The sequence below is a fragment of the Chlorocebus sabaeus genome, chromosome 10, assembly GCF_047675955.1.
Source record: "Chlorocebus sabaeus isolate Y175 chromosome 10, mChlSab1.0.hap1, whole genome shotgun sequence".
Taxonomy (NCBI): Eukaryota; Metazoa; Chordata; class Mammalia; order Primates; family Cercopithecidae; genus Chlorocebus; species Chlorocebus sabaeus.
Window position 1 is genome coordinate 73,172,279 of NC_132913.1, and position 24,264 is coordinate 73,196,542.

At 34.3% G+C, this 24,264-nt stretch overlaps 1 protein-coding gene across 1 annotated transcript in view; it reads left to right on the top strand.

Annotated features, from left to right (window-relative positions):
- The window catches only part of FSIP2 (fibrous sheath interacting protein 2), a 92,793-nt gene extending 78,337 nt beyond the window's left edge, over window positions 1-14,456 (top strand). Inside the window, exons 20-23 of the mRNA XM_038001871.2 lie at window positions 5,841-5,887; window positions 9,556-9,599; window positions 13,044-13,113; window positions 14,320-14,456. Of these exons, the coding sequence (XP_037857799.2) occupies window positions 5,841-5,887; window positions 9,556-9,599; window positions 13,044-13,113; window positions 14,320-14,456 (298 nt within the window). The remainder of the gene's footprint in view (window positions 1-5,840; window positions 5,888-9,555; window positions 9,600-13,043; window positions 13,114-14,319) is intronic.
- Window positions 14,457-24,264: the final 9,808 nt, after the last annotated feature.

The window sequence follows — 24,264 nt, forward strand, 5'->3', positions numbered from 1 at the left end:
AAGAATTCTACATCCAGCAAAAAATGTTCTTCGAAAATGAGGAGAAATTAAGACATTCCAGACAAGGAAAAGCGGAGGGAGTTCATTAACACTAGACCTACCTGACAGGAAATGCTAAAGAAAGTTCTTCAAGTTAAAAAGATAAATGAAATGATGCTAGACAGTAACTCAGAGTCATATGAAACTATGTAATTTTTAACAAGTGTAAATACATGAACAAATATAAAAATAGTATTATCATAATTTAGCTCATATATCCACTTTTTATTTTCTAAAGAATTTAAAAGACAAATGCATAACACGGATTATAAGTTTATGCTAATGGGTACAGAACATAAAAAGGTATAATTTTGGGACCTCAATAACATAAAGTGGGTAGGGGGCAAATGTGTTAAAAAGTAGAGTTTTTGTATGCAATTAAATTTACTTTGTATCAATTAAAAATTAGAATCATAATTTTAGGATGTTACACATAATCCTTGTAATAACAACAAAGAAAATATTCCTAAAATATACATAAAAGAAAATGAGAACTGAATTAAAATGTGTCACTAAAAAGTTCATCTAAATACAAAGGAAGACAGTAATGGAAGAAATGAAGGACAAAACAACTGTAAGATGCAGAAAACAACAAAATGGCAAAAGAATGTTATTCTCTATTACTGATTACTTAAAGTATAAATGTATAAGTATAAACTTTAATCAAAAGAGATAGAATGACAAAATGGATTTTAAAAACAGAATCCAACTGTATGTTATTCATAAGATATTCACTTTAGGTCTAAGAATACATGTAGGTTGAAAGTGAAAGAATTGAAAAATATACCCCATGCAAATAGAAACCAAAAGAGAAGGAAAAAAAGGACATTGTATGATGATAACAGCATCAATTTACCAGGAAGAGATAATAATTAAAAACATATACAAATGGTCTCCAGCTTAGTGAAAATTTGACTTACAATTTTTTAACTTTATGACAGTGTGAAAGGAATACATATTCAGTACCATATTCAATATATTATATGATAGTTTTAATACTTTGTGTTAGATGATCTTGCCAAACTGTAGGCTAATGTATGTGTTCTGAGCACATTTAAGGTAGATTAGGCTAAGTTATGATGTTTGGTAGCTTAGATGTGTTAAATACATATTCAATGCATGATATTTTCCATTTAAAATGGGTTCATTGAGACATAACCCCATTGTAAGTTGAGAAGCATCTGTATGCACCAAACATCAGAGCTCTAAAATATACTAAACAAATACTAACAGAATTGAAGAGGAAATAAACAGCTCTACAATAGTAAAGGACTTGAATATTCCATTTTCAATCATGGAGAGACAACTAAACAAAATAAGGAAATAGAGGATGTTGATACGTTTGGGCTGTGCCTCCACCAAAATCTCATCTTGAATTGTTGTTCCCATAATCCCCACATGTTGTGAGAAGGACCAGGTGGAAAGTAACTGAATCATTGAGGTGATTACTCCTATGCTGCTTTTCTCATGATAGTGAGTGAGTTCTCATAAGATCTGATGGTTCTATAAGGGGCTTTTCCCCCTTTTGCTTCGCACTTCTCCTTCCTGCCACCAGGGGAAGAAGGATATGTTTGCTTTCCCTCCACCATGATTGTAAGTTTCCTGAGGTCTCCCTAGGTATACAGAACTGTGAGTCAATTAAATCTTTTTCCTTTATAAATTACCCAGTCTCAGGCAGACCTTTATAGCAACATGAGAACAGACTAATACAGATGTGAATAAAACTATAGATTTCTTCAACCTGTCATATATATATAGTTAAAAATATGTGTGTGTGTGTGTTTGTATGTATGTATAAAACAATAGCAAAATACACAGTTTTCTCAAATGCACATAGCATACTCTCCAGGATAAATTATATCTTAGGCCACAAAATGAGTCTTAATAAATTTTAAAAGTTTGAATACATACAAAATATGTTTTCAAATTGCAGTGGGATAAAGCTAGAAATCAATAGCAGAAGGAAAAACCGAAACACCCTTAAATATGTGAAAATTAAACAATATAGTATCAACTTATGGGTCAAAGAAGAAATAATAAGGGAACTTACCAAACTCACCAAAATTTAAGGAATACAACAAAAACAATGTCAAGAGGAAAATTTATAGTCATAAATAAATCAAATAAGAAAGATCTTATACCAACAACTTTATACCTTAAGCAGTTAGAGAAAGAACAAACTGAAAGGTATTAAGTGGAAGAAAATAATAAAGATTAGACCAGGAATAAAATAGACAATTAAAAAAGTAGAGAAAATCAAGAAAACTAAGAGTTGGTTCATTAAAAAAAAAAAAAAAAAAAATCAATGAAATTGACAAGTCTTCAGCTAGATTACCTAAGGAAAGAAAGAGAAGACTCAGTTAAAATCATAAATGAAAGAGGTAAAATAGCAACTGATTTTATAGAAATAAAAAGGATTAAAAGAGGGTACTATGAATAATTGTATGCCAACAAATTGGATAATCTAGATGAAATGGATAAATTCCTAGAAATAGCTTGTCAAGACTGAATTATGCTAAATTAGAGTGAACAAATTTAGAAATAGTAAAGAAATTGAATCAGTAACTGGAAAAACTCCTAAGAAAGAAAAGCTCATGACCAGATAGATACTTTCATTGGTGGATGTCACAAATTTCAAAGAATTAACTCTAACCCCCCTCAGACTTTTCAAAAAAATTGAAAAGAGGAAACACTTCCAAAGTCATGATGCCAGCATTACATTATTGCCAAGACCAAAGACAGCAAGAAAACACTACAGAACAATATTACTGATGAATATTGATGCAAAAATCTTCAACATGATATTAGCTAACCAAATTCATCAGTATATTAAAAGGTTTATAGATCATGACCAAGTCAGTTTTATCCCGGGAATGCAAACAAGTTTCAACACAAAAAAAACAATCAATAGGCCAGGCACAGTGACTCACGCCTGTAATCCCAGCACTTTGAGAGGTTAAGATGGGCAGATTTCTCAAGCCCGACAATTTGAGACCAACCTGGGCAACATGGCGAAACCCCATCTCTCCAAAAAAATTACAAAAAATAGCCAGACATGGTGGTGTGCACCTGTGGTCCCAGCTACGAAGGAGGCTGAAGCACGTGGATTTATTGAGAACAGGAAGTTGAGGTAGGCTGCAGTGAGCTGTGATCACACCACTTCGCTCCAGCCTGGGTGACAGAATGAGACCCTGTCTCAAAAACAACAACAACAACAACAATCAATGTAATACATCACATTAACAGAATGAAAGGGAACACACACGTACACACACACCTGTCCATCCCAAATGATGCAGGAAAACTGTTTGACAAAAGTTAAATATTTTACATGGATAAAAGGACTCAGCACAGCAGGAAGAGAAGGAAATTACTTCAACATTGTTCAGGTCATATATGAAACATCTACAGCTAATATTATAGATATTAGCTGTATCTAATATCTATCTCAGTGGTGAAGAAGTATTTTCTCTGCGATCAGGGACAAACAAAAAAACAATGACTACTTTTGCCACTTCTATTTAACACAGTACTGAAAATGCTAGTCAGAAAAATTAGGCAAGAAGAAGGGGAAAGGCATTCTAATTGGATGAGCAGAAAAATTATTGTTTATAGATGACATGGTCATAATGTAGAAACCCCTGAAGAACACATAAAAAATGTTGTAATTAATGAATTAATTCAGCAAAGTTACCAGATATAAAATCAACACAGAAAAGATAGCTGCATTCTGTATAATTACAATGAGCAATCTAAAAATAATTAAGGGGAAAACAATTTAAATTGAGGGGAAAACAAATTTAAAAACAATTTAAGGGGAAAATCCATTTATATTAATAACAAACAGAATAAAATACTTAGGAATACATTTAACCAAGGAATTGAAAGACTTGTACTTTGGCAACTACAAAATATTGCTATAAGAAATTAAAGAGAATGCAAATAAGTAGAAAGACACCTCATGTTTATAGATTAGAAGACAATATTGTTAAAATGTTAATTCTACTCAAAGTAATCCATAGAATCAATGGAATCTTTATCAAAATACCAATAATTTTTTTTTGCAGAAATAGAAAATTTATCCTAAAGTTGATTGGTTTCTCAAGAGACCCTTAATAGGCAAAAAATCTTAATATAGAACAAAGATGCAGATGTCTTATTTACTGATTTCAAATCTTACTACAAAGCTACCGTAATCAAACAGTGTGATACTGACATAAAGACAGACTTATAAAGAAAAGAAATGGAATAAAGAACCCAGAAATAAACCCTTCCATATATAGTCAAATGATTTTTACCAAGGGTACGAAGACAATTTAATGAGGGAAGGGATTGCCTTTTCCACAGGTGGTGATGGGAATAGATACTCACATGCAAAAAACAAACAAAAATGAAGGTGAACCCTTACCTTATGCCACATACAAAAATTAACTCAAAATGAGTCAGAGATCTAAACATAAGAGCTAGAAAAACTTTTGTCAGAAGACATGGGAGAAAGACCTCATGACATTGGATTTAACAGTGTTTTTTTTTTGTTGTTGTTGTTGTTGTTATGAAATCAAAGCACAGGAAAGAAAAGAAAAATAGGTATATTGTGCTTCATTATGATTAAAACTTTTGTGCTTCAAAGGACACCATCAATGAAGTGAAAAGTCAACCCATGGAATGGGAGAAAATATTTGCAAATTATACATATAGTAAATAATTAAGATTCAGAATATATAAATAATTCCTGTGACTCAACAATGATAAAACAACTCAATTAAAAATGTGCAAAGGACTTGGACAGTTCTCTAAGAAAATATACAAATGGCTAAGAGGCACATAAAATGATTTTCAATCATTTCCCTAATCATTAGGGAAATGCAAATCACAATCACAAGATTCCACTTTCAACACATTAAGATAACTAAAGAAGGGAGGGAGGGACGGAAGGAGGGAGGGAAAAAAGAAGTAAAGGCAAAGAAAACAAGTACTGGTAAGGATGTCAAGAATTGAAACCCTTATGCATCAATGGTGGAAATTTCAATAGTGTAGACACTGTGGAAAACAGTATTGGGGGGGTTCTCAAAAATTAAATATAGACTTACCCTACGATCAAGCAATTCTCCTTCTGTGTACATACTCAAAATAATTAAAAGCAGGGACCGAAACAGATATTTCTACACCATTATTCACCATAGACAAATGGTGGAAGCAATCCCAATGTCTATCGATAGACGAATAAACAAGCAAAATGTGTTATAAATATTCAATGGAATGTTATTCAGCCTTAAAAAAGAAAGATATTATGGCACATACTGCTGGATGTATGAACTTTCAAAGATATTTTGCTAATTGGGATAGGTCAGCACAAAAGGACATTTCATGATTCTCGTATGAAGTCCCTAGTGTAGTCAAAATCATAGAGACAGAAAGTAGAATAGTGGTTCCCAGGGGATGGGGAGAGACGGAAATTGGGTTTTAATGTTTAATTGGTATAGAGTTTCAGTTGGGAAAGATGAAAAAAGTTCTGGAGCTGGATGGTTGTGATGGTTGCACAACACTGCAAATGTACTTAATGCTATAGAACTGTACACTTAAAATGGTTAAAATTGTAAATTTAATGTATGTATAACCACAATTTTAAAAGTAGGGGAAAAAGTCAATCAGAAATCAGTTTTATTTGATTTGGAATCTCAGTGAATAGTATACTATTTCAGCTTTCTTTCCATATGAAGACTAACTGTTCTTTTGCTTAATCAGTAACTTCTTCATTTATCAAATTCACCCTAAATGATGTTCTTTTTCTTTTGTTTTAGTGAGGATGAAGATTGTTGCCCAGACCCAACTGCTAAAATATTAGAAGGTTGGACTCTTTTTACTTAAATTAGGAAGTGTTCAAAGATAAATGTCTACTATTTTGATGCGTGTTTTTTTTGTTGTTGTTTTGTTTTTTGTTATCAAACTTGAAGTTAATACAGGCTTTATTTTTTCTATGAGTTTATCTACTTTAGAAAATGATCCAGTATTACCTCATTCAGGTGTTAAAATGAGTTAAATACTTTGCCTTGCCTAAATTACCGTTAAGATTTTATCACTGATTGTGGTATCAAGTATACGGAGTGACATGAATTCACATTTACCATACTCCTGTGAAATATCTACAAAATAGAGAGTGTTGTAACAGCAATTTATATCTGAGCCAGAATCCATGCTACTAGAATTTAATTATTTCTTTGAAGGATTATGCCTCTTTTTAAAGCTAAATTTATTCCCTCATATTAAAATCTGGCTAGGATGTACCTCACTTTTTTTTCATTTTTCTATTTTTTTTATTCAATCCTTAATAGTACTGGCTCCTTAGAAAATTTGTAATGACTTTTAGGTTTTCTAATTGTCAAGACCTTAGAGGGAGGATCAATATGGTTCTAACAATAATAGCATATATAAGAGGTAGAGTGTCATGTTTGCTATAAAGTCACATTGAAAGTCAAACCACAAGTTTATCATTACTATTTCAAACATGCAACCAATTCAACATATTCTCCCAATTTGAAAGTGAAAATCATTTTTATTAAGATAATCCATAAAATAGCATTAAGTATGCCAGAATTCAGTGACCATATCATAGATTTCACAAAAACCACTCCTATAATATCTGAATTGTGGAATTATACTTTGGTAGATTCCAACAGAAACTTTCATACAACCATACTCGTTTCATAGATGAGGAAACTCAAGCTGAGGGTAAGGAAGTGACCCATCCAACATTCCTCTGAGTCAAAAACAGAGTCTAAAACAGACCAATGTAACAGATGTGGGACACCAGAAGGGAGGAGGGGGGTGAGTGCTGAAAAATTACCTATTGGGTATAATATTCACTATTCAGGTGATAGGTCGCTAAAAGCCCAACCTCACCATTATGCAATATATCCAAGTAATAATCCTGCACATGTATCCGGTGAATCTATATATAAACAAAAGTTCCATCTGCATCCCACGTCTCCTGCCTCTAAATTCAGTGTTTTAATATGCCTTTTCCAACTTCATTTTGGTGATCTTGCTTAGTTCTTATATCCTTTAGTAATATCACAGATGTTCAATTGAATCATTTACTTACTCATTCATCCAAAGATTTGCTGAGTGTTTTCTTTGTATCCTGAGATTCCATGTCTGAACAAGACTGACAAAGGTTTTGCTCTCATGGAATTTACACTTTAACTCGGAGTAGGAAGTCCCATCCCAAGAGTAAAGACTTAAACAAGATAATTCCAGACATTAATAAGTAAAGTCATGTGTCACATAATGATGTTTTGGCCAATGATGGACCAGTATAAAAAAGTGGTCCCATATGATTATAATACTGTATTTCTACTGTACTTTGTCTATGTTTAGATACACAAATACTTACCATTGTGTTACAGTTGCCTCCAGTATACAGTGTCATAACATTCTGTACAGGTTTAGCCTAGAAGATATACCACACCATATAGCTTAGGTGTATAGTAGGCTATACCATCTAGGTTTGTGTAAGTACATCCTATGATGTTCACACAATGATGCAATCACCTAATGAGGCATTTCTCAGAATGTAACCGTGTTAAGCAATGCATGACTGTACTTCCCATCTCATTTAGAACCAAATCTCAAGTCATCACAATGGCTTACAAACCCCTACATCATCTGGGCATCACCCTAACATCCTATTCCCCCTCTAAGGTACTCCTCTTTTTCTTTCTGGCTCAATTCATTCCAATCACACTAACCTCCTTGCTGTTCCTCAAACACTTTATACATTAATGGCCCTTGGATTTGCTGATCCTCCTGTACTCTTTCCCCTATACCTGCATTGCTCATTCCTTACTTTCAGATCTTGGCCCAAATGTCACTTTCTCAGGTCTTCTCTGGCCACACTCTGAAACTGCAACTTAATTCTGATCAGGGCACTACCTATCCCAGTTCTTTGCTTTACTGGATAGCACTTTCTGTTATAGTGTGTATTTTAATTGTTTTTTTTTGACTGTCTCTCTAGAATGTAAGCTTCATAAAGGTGGAGATTTATGTCTGTTAACAGCTGTATCACCAAGAGCCTAAAACACTACTTTGTTTATAGTAGATATAGGGATTTAATGAGATAGGAGAGACTATTGGATCAACCAAAGGTGAAGGAGGAGTACAAGAATTCTTTTTTTGGTTACGTTAAGATTGAGGTATCCTTTAGACATTCAAGTTGAGATGTCACATAAGCAATTGGATATTTAAGTCTGAAATTAAGTGGACAGATCAAGGCCAGATATATTCATTCCTAATTCATATATACAATAAAATCTCAAATAACTTAAATCCAAAAATTGGGGCCCCATAAATATCAGGAAATTTTTTATGCCTCTTCATCAAAACAACTTCCTAGTTTTTCTGGGGAGTTGGAAGCCCATATGCCTTAGAAACTTAAAAACTTGTGTTTGGAATCATTGCCCTTGTAGTAAACCCAAATGTTCTCATTCATTTAAAATAAAATCTGTTCAATTATGTGCAATATATATTTAGGTGCTTTTTAGGAAGATTATCAACCAACAATGAAATCTAACCAATTTTGTCAGATATTTTAATCACTTCTCATATTTGAGCTGATTGAGATTTTACTGTTACTTTTTTTTAGAACCCATATTGGCCCAAAGGGTACTTTAGATAGTTATTGCTTGTGTTGGCTCTTGATGAGTGTAGCTATATAAAACACGTAATTTTTTCTTATATGATATCTATAGCCAAGGAAGACAGTCTCATTCACGTACTATGTATGAGAAAACAGAGTCAGAGAAGTTAGATGTTCAGTGTTCACACAGCTTTAAGCAATGAAGCTAAGATTTAAATACAGGGTTTCTGCCTTCTTAGCAGGTTAGCTGCTTCCCTTGCAGTGGGTTCTTGAGAAGCTTCTCTCACAGTGTCATTTCTACCTCCTTGCCTGAATTTATTTCACTAATATATTGACCTCCCCTGGAACTCAGACAACTTTTGGTTCTATAGACTCCACCAAATTTCCTCTGAGCATTACCTCGAAGCTCTCCTGATTCTCCCAGAAGTTACTATTTAATAATACCCGTACTCTCCTCTTTATTCTAATAAGCTGCTTTTAAGTAGGCATGTAAAGAAAGTGGTAGAGCTGGGAGGGCTTTTAAGAATCATCTATAGAGTAATCCCTCATTTTACAGGTAAACAAACAGGCTTATAGGGATTGAATAGTTGCTCATAGATATATAGCTACTAAGTTACAGAGCTTGCCTCTCCCACTATGTTACATTTCATCTTTCATAATTTCTAAATTTCTAACTGAAGGGCTAAGACATGTCCCAACATTCTAGGGCTCTCACTTACTTCAGTGTTGTTCCCAATTGCTTATACATTTAAAATAACAACTTCTTCGACCTGCTTAATTATATGATTCTTTGGTGAAAAATAAGTAATATGATCAGATTTGTGTCAACAAATATATATGCCTCAGAAAGAGACTATTTTACTTTTTTTTAATCTCTACAGAAAGTTCTCAGGAACAAAAGCCAGAGCATGCAAACAGTGTTAAGGTAAGTATTTTTAATTAGCCTTAATTGGTATATATTAGGATCTAGTTAAGAACAACTCAGTTTTCATAGTTCAGTCAGGGACTGTGTGGTATGATTTGAAGGATATCAGAAAGCATTCTCCTATTCACAATTTCTTACACCCTCTCCCTCTTCCTAGTTGAGGCCTGTCCCTGGTGTACTAAAATATGTTGACAAAATCCTTTGGGTTAAGTCATCATTTCTTGTTTAGGTGCACAAAGTAATATACTGGTTCTCCCTAGCATCTAAGTACAATTCTGTTTATTAGCTCTGTTACTACAGTCTCTAGCAAAACACTAGAGGGAGTGAATTACTTGGCCCTACCTAGGATGAGTAGACTCAAGTGAGAAACTTGGGGAGGTGGGGAGAAAACAGAAGCTTCAAACATGGGAGGGGCATGGCTTGCAGGAAGTGAGTGCTAATTCTATTTTTCTGTATTCCTAAACATTACTTCTTTACCGGCAACTTTCCACAAAGCCCACCTACTCCCCAGTGTGAGCCAAGAAAATTTCCTCTTTATAAATCTTTCTTATAAAGTTTCCAATGAGAAATGAAGCTACACATCTTCGTCTGTGTTTTTTAATCAGATTGTTTCTTTCTTGGTTCAGTTTAATCACCCTTCAAGTGGGTCCTTCCACCCCCACATACAACATAAGCTATCAATTATGGAGTTACTTCTCATATCGCAATATAGTACAATTTTCAGAACCAACTTTTAAAATCTTATAACTTACACTTTATATTTTTTAAATGTTCAAAGATACTGGATTTGTCACCCACTGAAGCTAATCCTCATTTGTGAATATAAGTATTTATTTAACTACCTCAGGCTCCATTTTGGCCATACTTTACATATAATTTGCATATATGTAAATTTACAGTATAATTTACAGTAAAATTATATGGCAACAGAAGGGAAATGCTGAAGCTCTAATCTCAGAACCTGTTGACACTCAGTGTGTCAAGTGGAATTTCTGGCTAATCTGGACTCCTTCTGCTTTTGTTCCTTCCCTCTTTGCTACCTTTTCCATGGTAAAATTATGGGTAAAGTTGTTATCTAATCCAGTTCTGGGTAAGGTGGAGTAGGCAGGCTCCATCTTACCTCTCTCAGTGATTACAACTAAACACTGTAGGTAACTACTGAGGATTCTGAAAAATAAATAACAAGAGTTAGGCAGGGGAATCAAAACTCAAAGAATGGCCAATGCCATTGTGAGTTTCCTGGGTTTTGTTATTTTATTTGCATATCCTCTAAGACTCAGGGAAACTCAAATCCTGGAATTGCATAGATCAACTGGATAGAATATAGCTCCTAGAGAAACCATTGTTTTCTTACGGGTTAGGAGATTCCCGTGACATAGAGAATCTGGGGAGAATCCCCAATTTTTCTCCCTCCTTGGCCCTGCCTCAAGGCAAGGTTCCCTCGTGAAGCTGCATGGCAGTAGCAGCAGAGGCCGCTGAGGTACCACTTAAAACTCTGAAAGAAAATTCTTCTCTGACCAATAGGGAAAGGGTCCTCAGTAGACTAAGGAGTATGATTGAGCCTTTTGTGCTTTTCTCTGCTTTCTCTTGTCACTTTACTCTTAGTGGTAGATGCAGATATAAACTAGAAACAGCACACACACAGAGGCTAAAGCCACAGCATTTTAGCCATAGAACTAGAAAAGGGGGCTAATGAGATTCAGGCATTGAGGAAAATCACAGAAAGGGGAACCTCAAAAATCTGTTTATAATGCCCCCTCTGAATTGTACATATTTGGAAATTACCTGAAGTTACAAAGACAAAAGTCTTCGAGAACTTGAACTGCATTCTTAACAGTAGTGCATACATAAGGATACTCAAAGCTACAAAAATTTTGAAAACAGAAATTAAATTGAAACCACAGCCATGAGAGGCAGGGTAGGATGTGTGATCTGAACATAATGAGTCAATTACCTACCAAAATAAAAAAACACGCACACACACACACATCCTCTACAGGATTTTGAAAGAACCAAAAATCTGACTACTTACATATAATGTGCAAGATACATTCCAAGATGATTCAACATACAAAGAACAAAGACAATATCTACAGCTTTCAAGGAAAAGGTCAAAAGATGCCAACTCCGACATAGCCAAGGTTTTGAAATTTTTAGATTAAAAACTTTAAAGTCATGATTTTAACAATGCTCCATTAAGTAAGGGTAAGCACTCTTGTATCTAACAAACAGATACACGTTTTCAGCGTAACTTAAGTACTGTCATCCCCTCATAGCTGTAGGGGATTGATTCCAGGAATCCCAAAAGATATCAAAATTCAGGGGTACTCAAGGTCCTTATATAAAATGGTATATTTGCATATAACCTACACACATCCTCCCATATATTCTAAATTATTTCTAGATTACTTATCATACCTGACACAATGTAAATATTATGTAAATAGTTCTTATGCTGTATTATTTAGGGAATAATGACAAGAACAATAAGTCTATACATATTCAGTATACATACAGCTGTCCATTACTTTTCATTTTTTTTTTATCTTTAGTTGGTTAAACTTATGGATACACATCTGAGAATCAGCACTTTACATTGTCTCTGCCCCATTTTATTCCTCAGTTATCTTGTTTCCAATAGCTTAATATGTGAGCACCCTTAAGTCTTCTTGGAGGAACTATGGTAAAACTCTTGTAATAGTATCTGTTGCTTTTTACCTGATATAGACGCTGCGCATTCCTCTTATGTTACATGTATTTAAGCCTTGTTTTATTGATTTTTAACAGATGACATTTTAGAATAGCTACAGAATTCTGGTACCCTTCAAATCTACCATTTAAGAATAGTTTCAGAGTAGCTGAAGCCCCACCACCCGTCCCAGGCTACTTTATGCCTCTCTGGGACAATTGCTGCTCTTGCATTCAAAATTGATAAAGGTCTACAGAGTAAAGCTAGTACTGGAGACACAATCCCAGCACAACCAGGTCCACAGAGTCACTTTATTGCTCCAGACTCTGCAGTGGCTAAGATTTCAATAAAAGAAAATTTGGGGTTACAAAGTGAACATCCTTTTTTCTCCCCTTACTATTACATCTTTTTTCAGAAAAGAATTTTTAACTTTTTCCAATTCAGTCAAAGGATAGAGGGGGCAGATAGAGCTGAGATTTTTCATGAGTTAATATGGCTGAACCATTGACCCTCATTTAGTGCTAGCCAAAGAGTGCATTCATAACCAGTGTCAATCTTAGGCATCTTACTTTCCAAAAATTATGAGCCTCAGCCTTATTGAACAATTCTTTGAGATTACAGAGCACAGATATATTTTATGTAAGATACTGTAATGGTATTTATAGGTATATCTAGTGGATTTGAGGATTTATGGGTATATTTAGTGTTTAGTGTCCAGTGAAAGACTCAGTTTGTATTTCAATTTACCTTGGCAGTTTATCACCATCTTTGAAAGATCCAAGGATGTTCTTGGCAGCACAAATCCCTCAAAGGAAGTCATTTCAGGTACAAAATGTACTATTTTAACAACTGGTGTAATAAACTCTCAACTGCATCATTTTGAGTTTAGAATTTTTTATTACTGTCCTGGAAATGAGTGACTCTCCCCTTGCATATTATCAAAATGGGATTGAAATAATATTCTTACTGTTTGTATAAATACCAATTTTCAGTTAATTATGTAGTTCTCTATCTTTACACCAAAGGGACAATAGATAATATAACTAAAATATATCAGGCCCTAGCTATTCCCATTTTATTTAAAGAAAAAAAGTGAGAATCATTAAAGAGAAAAATGACAATACATTATCCAAGGTTATCCCACAGCTAACAAGCAGCAGAGCTACGTTTCAAATCCCAATCTCATGCGACATCATCACTGTCTACACACTCAAATGGTTATAAGAGCAAGGTAGGTACCATAAACAACAGCAGCAGGTTGAGAAGGGGTGTCTGACTCATGGGAGATGGCATGCTGCCTTTGAAGGAGGCAGCTGCTACTCAGCTACAATCATTGGCATGCTAGATTGTTCCCAGTTCTTCCATTTTTTCAAAAGAAGCTGGGAATTAAAGTTTTATATTAAAATTTATAACTTTTGAGTGTCATGTACTACAATCAAGAAAATACAGGATTTTAGTAGCCCTATCACAACTTATGAAGTATCAGAAAAGCACATAAATGATTATTTATTTACATATAAAATTATTTCTTTATGTATAAAATAATAATTTTGTTAAACTGAGATGATTATATTCTTTAAAACCTCATGCTGAATAAATGGTGCAAAAAAATCCAAATAGGAACTCTTTCATTACCTACACAATCCTTTTTCCATGACATAAATAATCACTTGGGGTCAGTCAATGGAAAATTTACTTAAAGTAGGTGAGAATTTATAGTATTTTTAATGTGCTTCTACTTTCTCTTGAGCATTCTGAAATAGGTGTCCACATTGCGTAGAGTTGAAAGTTACTTTCGCATTTAACTCATTAGACATTTTCAGAGTGTTCTGCTGAGAAAAGAAAAATGGACTTTTGCATACTTGACTAAAGAAGCCTTATAGTACAGTAGGCATAATGATGTCATGAGAGTCAGAAATCTGGACTCTATTACCAGCTGGGCCACCTTTTACTCATATGACCTTAGGCAAGGTATTTGACCTCAGCATCCAAAAATAAAGATATCATTCTTCTTGTTTACTTTGTCCACAGAAACTCCCAAGTCTGATGTCTCCAAACAAGGATCTAAAATGCTGACAAAAATGTCTTCAGCTTTGTCAAAGGTGTTTTCTCTATGTAACACCAGTAATTCCACATCTTCCTCACCAGCTCACGAGGATGAACACTGAAGCTTTTCTACCTGATATAAGTATGCTTACTTCTCTTAGAAAATAAAATGGTTTTTAAAGCATAGTATAGTGTCTTATAAGATGATTCCTATACTACTGAAAATAAAAGCAAAAGGAAGTATAAAAGGGACCAGGTAAAAGAAGGGTTTAACAAATGCTTTAGATAAGCATTTTGATGTAAGAAATGTTAATAATTAGTATTACCTGTGTGCCATGAGAGTTAAATGACTAAACATATAATTATTAAACTAGACAACTCACAGTACCCACCAGGAAATGCACATTGATTTCTCCTGTTAAATTTTATAGGATGTTGTTACTGGGATAGTTATTAAATTGAGATGAAAACCAAGCTGAACATGAAACTATGTAAGGGACAAGTTTATTGTTAAAGGCATATTTAGATACTCAAATAAAAGGATTTATACCAGATAAATTTTTCCCACCTGTAAGTAAAGTTAGTTTAGTTTATGTCTCCCAGGCAAAATGATCCAACTGTAGATAAAGCATCATTTGAAAGTAAGCGATAACTGTATAAATTCCATATATGCATAAAATGGCCCCTGTGATTAAAAAAAAAAAAAAATCCTTACGAGTAAGGTACTTCTTATGGATAAAATATCAATCAAGAAATCATTGGTCAATAAAGTTATTAAATAATTTTCAGGAATATTATACTCAAATATAGAGATCAAGATCCATTTGTAAAAACAAAAAGTAATGGGAAAAATTTAATAAGGTGGCTAGCTAGTGCAGTGATAAATTTTTCAAAATTAGCTGAACTTGCAACTTTGTGATATAGTTTCAACGTCAGCATGTTTGCCTCTGGAATCCAAGGAGGTTTTATAGATTCGACAGATGGACCAAGCAGCCAGGAAAGAATGTCAAATATTGTCACCCCAAAATGGTGACTCATGAATTTTTAGAGAATGTGTATTCTATTTTATCTAAAATTTTCTTGACAATTGCCAGTAATAAAGCAGAAATTTCTGAAAAAGTTTTGTTTTAAAACACCAAACTTCCTTTAATGAAGTTGACTGGTGCAGTAATGACAGGAAAGAAAAAAGTGATTATCTAGTTAAATGTTTACATATAAATAATAAAATTATTTAACTGGAGGTTTAGTCTACTTATAATAATCTCTTAAAAATAGATTAATCCCAAAGATCATACAAAATTGCCTAACTTGTAGATGCAGACCTTCTAAAAAAATGATGGTTGGTGAGAAATAGCTGGAAATTCATTTCTGAATTGTTTTCAAAAGAGCTCACTCTACATCAGTTTGCATTAGTTGACAGTGTTGTTGAAAGCATTCTTACAGATGTCATCCAAACCAATGATGTTTCCCAAACTTAGATATTATGTGTTTATAAGTTGTCTTTCAACATAAGATTTCACTGTAAAAATTTAAAGTACTCTGATTCACATACTTATCAATTGAATAATATATAAATGTAAGATACTCTGATTTAAGAGAGTTTTTAATGGTGAAGGAAATTTCCCGTTTTCTCTGACTCAATTAGAGGAAAGAACGTCAAGTTCAGAATTAGTCCTTGAAGTTGACAAAATTTAGTAAGGAATGGTTAATGTTATTGAGAAATTTAAGTCCTAGGAAAAACCATCCAGAAATACTTTTGTGTTAGACATGTATAAGAAACATTGTCTTTATTTTCAACTGAACTAGTAGGGTAAATGTGCTAAAAGTATCAAACACTGAATTGAAAAAAAAATATATTATTACCTGATAAAACCTGTAGTAGCTGAAATTTCTAAAAGTAACATTAGTCTTCTAGCTAATGACTAATGCTAAAGCAGAAGAAAGCTTTCAAGATTCATAAAATTGAAATTATTTCTTAGGTTGTTGATTATGTGTTTTACTAAAACGAACTGGAAAACATTTTGTGTGAAAGGCTAGAAAGTAGACATTTTAGGTTTGTAGATTCTCTGTCAAATCTACTCCATTATGCTATTGTAGCATAAAACCAACCATATACAACACATAAGCAAATAGATGTGGATGTGATTCAATAAAACTTTCTTTATAAACACTGAAATTTGAATCTCATTTAATGTTACATGTCATAACATAGTATTTTTATTTTGATTTTTTCAATAATTTAAAAATATAAAAATTATTCTTAGGTTGATTAAAGACAAGTGACAGGACAGATTTAGTCTGTGCTGATTTCTGTACTATAATAATTTGGAACCCATGAATAAGCTTAATATTATATGAAGGGTACAGATTATTGCCTTAAAATAATACTAGTGAAGGTTCAAATTCTGTTGCGGGAATTCAGGGACCCTGAATGGAGGGACTGGCTGGAGCCATGGCAGATGAACATAAATTGTGAAGATTTCATTTTAATATGGACATTTATCAGTTCCCAAATAATACTTTTATAATTTCTTACACCTGTCTTTACTTTAATCTCTTAATCCTGTTATCTTCGTAAGCTGAGGATGTACATCACCTCAGGACCACTGTGATAATTGTGTTAAGTGTACAAATTGATTGTAAAATATGTGTTTGAACAATATGAAATCAGTGCACCTTGAAAAAGAACAGAATGACAGCGATTTTTAGGGAACAAGAGAAGACAACCATAAGGTCTGACTGCCTGTGGGGTTGGGCAAAAAGAACCATATTTTTCTGCTTACAGAGAGCTATAAACAGACGTGCAAGTAGGAGAGATATCTTTAAATTCTTTTTCTAGCAAGGAATATGAATATTAATACCCTGGGAAAGGAATACATTCTTGGGGGGAGGTCTATAAATGGTTGCTCTGGGAGTGTCTGTCTGATGCAGTTGAGATAAGGATTGAGATATGCCCTGGTCTCCTGCAGTACCTTCAGGCTTACTAGGATGGGGAAAAACTCCACCCTGGTAAATTTATGGTCAGACTGCTTCTCTGCTCTCAAATCCTGTTTTCTGTAGTTTAAGATGTTTATCAAGACAATACATGCACCGCTGAACATAGACCCTTATCAGTAGTTCTCCTTTTTGCCCTTGAAGCATGTGATCTACTCCCTGTTCTTACACCCCCTAAACCCTTAATAAAAAACTTGCTGGTTTCAGGCTCAGGCGGGCATCATGGGCCTACCAATATGTGATGTCACCCCCGGTGGCCCAGCTGTAACATTCCTTTCTTTGTAGTCTTTATCTTTATTTCTCAGCTGGCCGACATTTATGGAAAATAGAAAGAACCTACGTTGAAATATTGGGAGCGAGTTCCCCCGATAAAATTCCATTACAAAAATTAGTTTGTGTAGTTCAAATGTTGATTTCTTTAGTGATTTACTTATTGAATATATTGTTGAAAAGCCACATGAGCATTCTGCTAAAATAGAGTTAGAAAAAGAAGAGTTAGGGCTGGGCATGGTGACTCATGCCTGTAATCCCAGCACTTTGGGAAGCCAAGGAGGACAGATCACTTGAGGTCAGTAGATCAAGACCAGCCTGGCCAACATGGTGAAACTCCATCTCTACTAACAATACAAAAAAAAATCAGCTGCATATGTTGGTGGGTCCCTGTAATCCTAGCTGCTCAGGAGGATGAGGCAGGAGAATCACTTGAACCCAGGAGGCAAAGGTTGCAGAGGGCAGAGATCACACCACTGCACTCCAACCTGGGGACTCCATCTCAAAAAAAAAATAAAGAAAAAGAAAAAGAAAAGATAAAGAAGAGTTAGATCAAGATTTAATTTGTAGGTAAATTTCTAGTTCAAAATTCTTTCTTACTTTGAGAGTAGCCAATCAAAATGGATGTAGACATAAAATCAGAAGACTTGGTAGTCATTTTTGTAAAAGAAATAAACTAAAACCTCAGTTAATAGTGCTGCATAATGGCGGAGCAGGCAGCTCCAAGCTCTTATCATCCCACAGAAATATTGACAAATAAGAAAAAAAATGTCAGAAGCAACTTTTTCAGAACTCTGGAAAATGGTCAAAAGTTTACAGCAATTAATCAAACACTGAATCAAGAAACATAGGAAAGATTTATGATATATTTACTTGCCCTTGCCCAAACCCTTTTCTCAACCCAGTAGCAGTCTTGAACAAAGGAGTCTACATTCCAGTGCTGGGCCTTTTTGAGAGAGCATAGCAGATCTTATTCTAAAATTACTGTGTACGTCTGTTCTCAACTTTCTGTGTGCCACATGAACAGCTGAAGCAAGGTACTTGTTTCTGTTTTGTCTAACTGGGAACTCAGACTGGAAAAGCTCAAAACACTGCAAAACACTGCAAACCAAGTAACAACCTGGAGATGCCTGAGGCATAAAATAACCAAAGAACCAGGGGGAAAAAAAAAAAAAAAAACCTGGGGAAAAATCTTCTAAGAAATCAAGATGCCCACATCTTCTATGTGGGGGAACTTAGAAAGCCATACACATGTATAGGGGAAGACCTACCTTCAGAAAAGAACAAAAATAACCTAAGATTTTTACCTCAGGTTTTTCCTTTGGCTCTGTACAAACCTAGCTAAGAACTGAAGGAGTTTCCTAGCACAGATCCAATAAGCACAGACTGGGAGATGTATTTTTAGTTGTTTCCTTGTTTGCTTGTTTGTTTTGTTTCTGTTCTTTAAATACTGGAGTTCAAGGAAATCTCTGTGAAAACTCTAACTGAATACCAGGAATGGATACTTCAGTGATCACACAAGGAAGAGTCTTTACAAAAATACACTGTCAAATACGCTGTCAAGACACTAAACAAATAGACCACTAAAGCCTCAGCAGTCGAAAAACAACTCCAGGAAAAGGGGACTATCTGATTTCCATAGTTACCACATAATATTATTATGCTCAGTTTTCAACAACAACTACAAAAATCACAAGAAATACAAAGAAGCAGGAAAGTACAGCTCATTTAAAGGAACAAAATAAATAACTAGAAGCCATGCCTAAGGAAGTTTATACTTTGGATTAATTATATGAAGACTATAAAACAACTATTTAAAAAATACTAAAATAACTAAAAAAAATACATAGACAAAGAATAAAATAAATCAAGAAAATAATACAAATATTAATAAACAGATAAAATGATAAAAAGAAAGTAAACATTCATTGTGGAAAAGTTTGGAGGTTCCTCAAAAAAAATAAACATGGAATGACTACATAATCTATTATTTTATCTTCTCAGTATACACCCAAAATAATCAAATGCAGGGATTTAAACGTATAATAGTACACCAATGTTTATAGTAACATTTTTCATAAAGCTAAATGTGAAAGAAACCCAAATTTTTTATCAGTAGATGAATAGATAAAATATGTTTTGTGTGTGTGTGTGTGTGTGTGTGTGTGTGTGTGTAGAGAGAGAGAGAGAGAGAGAGAGAGAGAGAGAAACCCAATGGAGTCTTAAATTCAGTCTTAAAAAGCAATGAAATTCTGATACATTTTACAAAAAGGAAGAAGCTGGAAAACATTATGCTAAGTGAAAAGGAGACACAAAAGAGAAAATGTTGTTCCACTTCCATGGAGTACATAGAGTAGACAAATTTATAGAAAAAGAAAGGAGAAATAAAAAGTAGAATAGAAAAAAGTAGGAAAAACTAGAAAGTACAGTTGGAGAGAGGGAGGAATGGGAAGTTATTGTGTAATGAGCACAGTGTTTCTCTTTGGAATGATAAGTTCTGGTAATCAATAGAAATGATAATCACAAAACAGGTGGATGTACTTAATGTTAGGGAACTATACACTTAAAATCATTAAAATGATAAAAATGGAAAATTTTATGTAATATATATGTTACCACAGTAGTAGAAAGGAAATCACATAGAAATTCTGAGGCTGAAATATACCATAACTAAAAGAGAGAATTACTAGAGGGATCCAATAGCAGAGTCTGAACACACAGAAGAAATAATCAGTGAACTTGAAGACAAAACAATTGGAATTATTCATTCTGAGAAATAGAAAGAAAAAATAATGAAGAAAAGTAAACAGAGCCTAAAGGACCTAAGAAAAACCATCAAGAGACCAAAGTGTGTAAGGAGGAAAAATAATATAGGAAGAAATAATTTTAAAAACTTATAAATTTGCCAAAAGACATAAATCTGTAAATCCAAAAAGCTCCCAGAACTCAACTAGAATAAACTCAAAGAAACTCACACCAAGACACACTATAATCAGAATGTCAAAAGCCAAAGACAAGATTCTGGAAAATAGGTAGAGTAGAAAGCACAAGAAGTCTCTCACCTCACCTAAACAACAATTTTACTGGTAGAATATGGCTGATGTAACTATTTTGGAACTCTGGCATTGACTGAAAGCTGATATATTTTAGAATAAGGCATGGATGCTAAATTGCAGTTAATTTCAATTTCTTAGCACAGTAGAAGCTACCTATTTGAATTCCCATCCTGGTGGCAGGAAGCTGTGCTCATGTTCTTGGAGGAGTCTGCACACAACTTGTGGGAGCACAGGTTCACAAGGAGGACCATTTCCTCCAAGTTTTGTGAGTGTCATCTCTAATCACTGATTGCTGAATCTCATTAAAGAGGTACAGACAGAGGTGGGTGGTAATTGTTGCTGCTTCTTGCATTGTGAAAACGACTTCACTTCCAGTTGAAGTGATTTCCAAGATTTGAAGGACTGATGTCTCTTTCATCTCCTTAAATTTTTCTCCCTTTTTGGGAGCTAGACATTAAACACTAGACATTAGAAAGCAATGCATATACAAAGAAAAAAAATAAAGTGATCACACACGCTCAGGAAAAGGTGCAGTCTCAGAAAAGACCTGAGAAGACCTTAAGTTTACATCTCAGGCAGATCCTTGGGATACAAAAAGCCACAATTTAAAAAAATAACTAAAAACAGCAAACCAGGAAGGGGATAATGTGATTTCCAGAACTACCACATTTCTTAGATTCAAATGTCCAGTTCCAATGAAAATTCACAAGGTATACAAAGAAACTTGAAAGTGTGACTCATTCAAAGGAAAAAAAAAAAACAAAAATTGTTATATAAAAAGGCCTGACAGCAAATATACTAGAAAAACACTTAAAAACAACATTATTAAAGATGCTCAAAGATATACAGTTAAAACTGATATATGAAAAAATTCAAAATATGAATAAAAGACATAGAAAGCTTAACGGAAAACAAAAATTCTAGAGGCAAAAATTACAATAACCTAAATAAGACATTTACTAGAGAGATTCAAAAATGGGTTTGAGTAGGCAGAAGAAAAAAACCTCAAACTTGAAGATGGAACAATGAAAATTAATTAGTCTGAGGAATAGATTTAAAAAATTAAAGTGAAGTGAACCTAAGGAACCTGTAGGTCACCACCAAGTGGATCAATTCATTTTGTGAGTCCCAAATGGAAAAGACAGGGAAAGGGGGAGAAGGAATATTTGAACAATGTCTGAAAACTTCCCACATATGATGACGGATGTGAATATAAACATCCAAGGTCAATAAACTCTAAGTAAGATGATCTCAAAGAGAACCACACTGAGGTATGTTATAATTATATTTTCAAAAGATAATGAGAATTTTGAAAGCAGTAAGAGAGTAGTGACATGTCATAGGAATTCTCAATAAAATTGTCAGCATATTTCTCTTTTTTTAAAAAAATTATACTTTAAGTTCTGAGGTACATGTGCATAAAGTGCACATTTGTTACACAGATATGCATGTGCCATGGTGGTTTTCTGCACCCATCAACGCAACATCTACATTAGGTATTTCTCCTAATGCTATCCCTCCCCTAGTCCCCCACCCCCCGACAGGCCTAGTGTGTGATGTTCCCTTCCCTGTGTCCAAGTGTTCTCATTGTTCAACTCCCACTTAAGAGGGAGAACATGTGGTGTTTGTCTATCTGGGAACTCAGACTGGAAAAGCAGTGGACATTGCTCAAAAATGTCCTTGTGTTCTTGTGTTAGTTGGCTGAGAATGATGGTTTCCAGTTTCATCCATGTCCCTGCAAAGGACATGAACTCATCCTTCTTTATGGCTGCTTAGTATTCCGTAGTATATATGTGCCACATTTTCTTTATCCAGTCTATCATTAATAGGCATTTGGGTTGGTTCCAAGTCTTTGCTATTGTCAACAGTATTACAGTAAACAAACAGGTGTATGTGTCTTTATATTAGAGTGACTTATAAGCCTTTGGGTATATACTCAGTGAGGAGATTGCTGGGTCAAATGATATTTCTAGTTCTAGATCCTTGAGGAATCTCCACACTGTCTTCCACAATGGTTGAACTAATTTTAACTCCCACCAACAGTGTAAAAGTGTTCCCATTTCTCCACATCCTCTCCAGCATCTGTTATTTCCTGACTTTTTAATGATCACCATTATGACAGGTGTGACATGGTATCTTGATGTGGTTTTGATTTGCATTTCTCTAATGGCCAGTGATGATGAGCCTTTTTTCATATGTCTGTTGGCTGCATAAATGTCTTCTTTTGAGAAATGTCTGTTCATATCCTTCACCCACTTTTTGATGGGGGTGTTTGTTTTTTTCTTGTAAATTTGTTTAAGTTCTTTTAAGTCTTCTTTTGAGAAATGTCTGTTCATATCCTTCACCCACTTTTTGATGGGGGTGTTTGTTTTTTTCTTGTAAATTTGTTTAAGTTCTTTGTAGATTCTAGATATTAGCCCTTTATTCGATGAATGGATTGCAAAAAATTTCTCCCATTCTGTAGGCTGCCTCTTCACTCCAATGATAGTTTCTTTTGTTGTGCAGAAGCTCTTTAGTTTAATTAGATCCCATTTATCTATTTTGGCATTTGTTGCCATTGCTTTCAGTGTTTTAGTCATGAAGTCTTTGCCCGTGCCTATGTCCTGAATGGTATTGCCTTTCTTCTAGGGTTTTTATGGTTTTAGGACTTACATTTAAGTCTTTGATCCATCTTGAGTTAATTTTTGTGTAAGGTGTAAGGAAGGGATCCAGTTTCACCTTTCTGCATATGGCTAACCAGTTTTCCCAACACCACTTATTATACAGGGAATCTTTTCCCCGTTGCTTGTGTTTGTCAGGTTTGTTAACGATCAGATGGTTGTAGATGTGTGGTGTTATTTCTGAGGTCTCTGTTCTGTTTCATTGGTCTATATCTCTGTTTTGGTACCAGTACCATGCTGTTTTGGTTACTATAGCCTTGTAGTATGGTTAGAAGTCAGGTAGCATGATGCCTCCAGCTTTGTTCTTTTTGCTTAGGATTGTCTTCACTATGTGGGCTCTTCTTTGGCTCCATATGAAATTTAAAGTGTTTTTTTCCAATTCTGTGAAGAAAGTCAGTGGTAGCTTGATGGGGATAACATTTAGTCTATAAATTACTTAGGGCAGTATGGCCAAAATAATTTATAGACATTCATGATGTTGCTTCTTCCTATCCATTAGCATGGAATGTTTTTCCATTTGTTTGTGTCCTCTCATATTTCCTTGAGCAGTCGTTTGTAATTCTCCTTGAAGAAGTCCTTCATATCCCTTGTAAGTTCTATCTCTAGGTAATTTTTTGTCTTTGTAGCAAACATCAGAGCAAAACTGAGGGAGATAGAGACACAAAAAGCCCTTCAAAAAATCAATGAATCCAGGAGATTTTTTTTTAAAGATCAATAAATAGATAGACCACTAGCCAGACTAATAGAGAAAAAAAGAGAGAATAATCAATAGATACAGTAAAAAATGATAAAGGGGATATCATCACTGATCCCACAGAAATACATACTGCCATCAGAGAATACTATAAACAACTCTATGCAAATAAACTGGAAAATCTAGAAGAAATGGATAAATTCCTGGACACATACACCCTCCCAAGACTAAACCAGGAAGAAGTCGAATTCCTGAA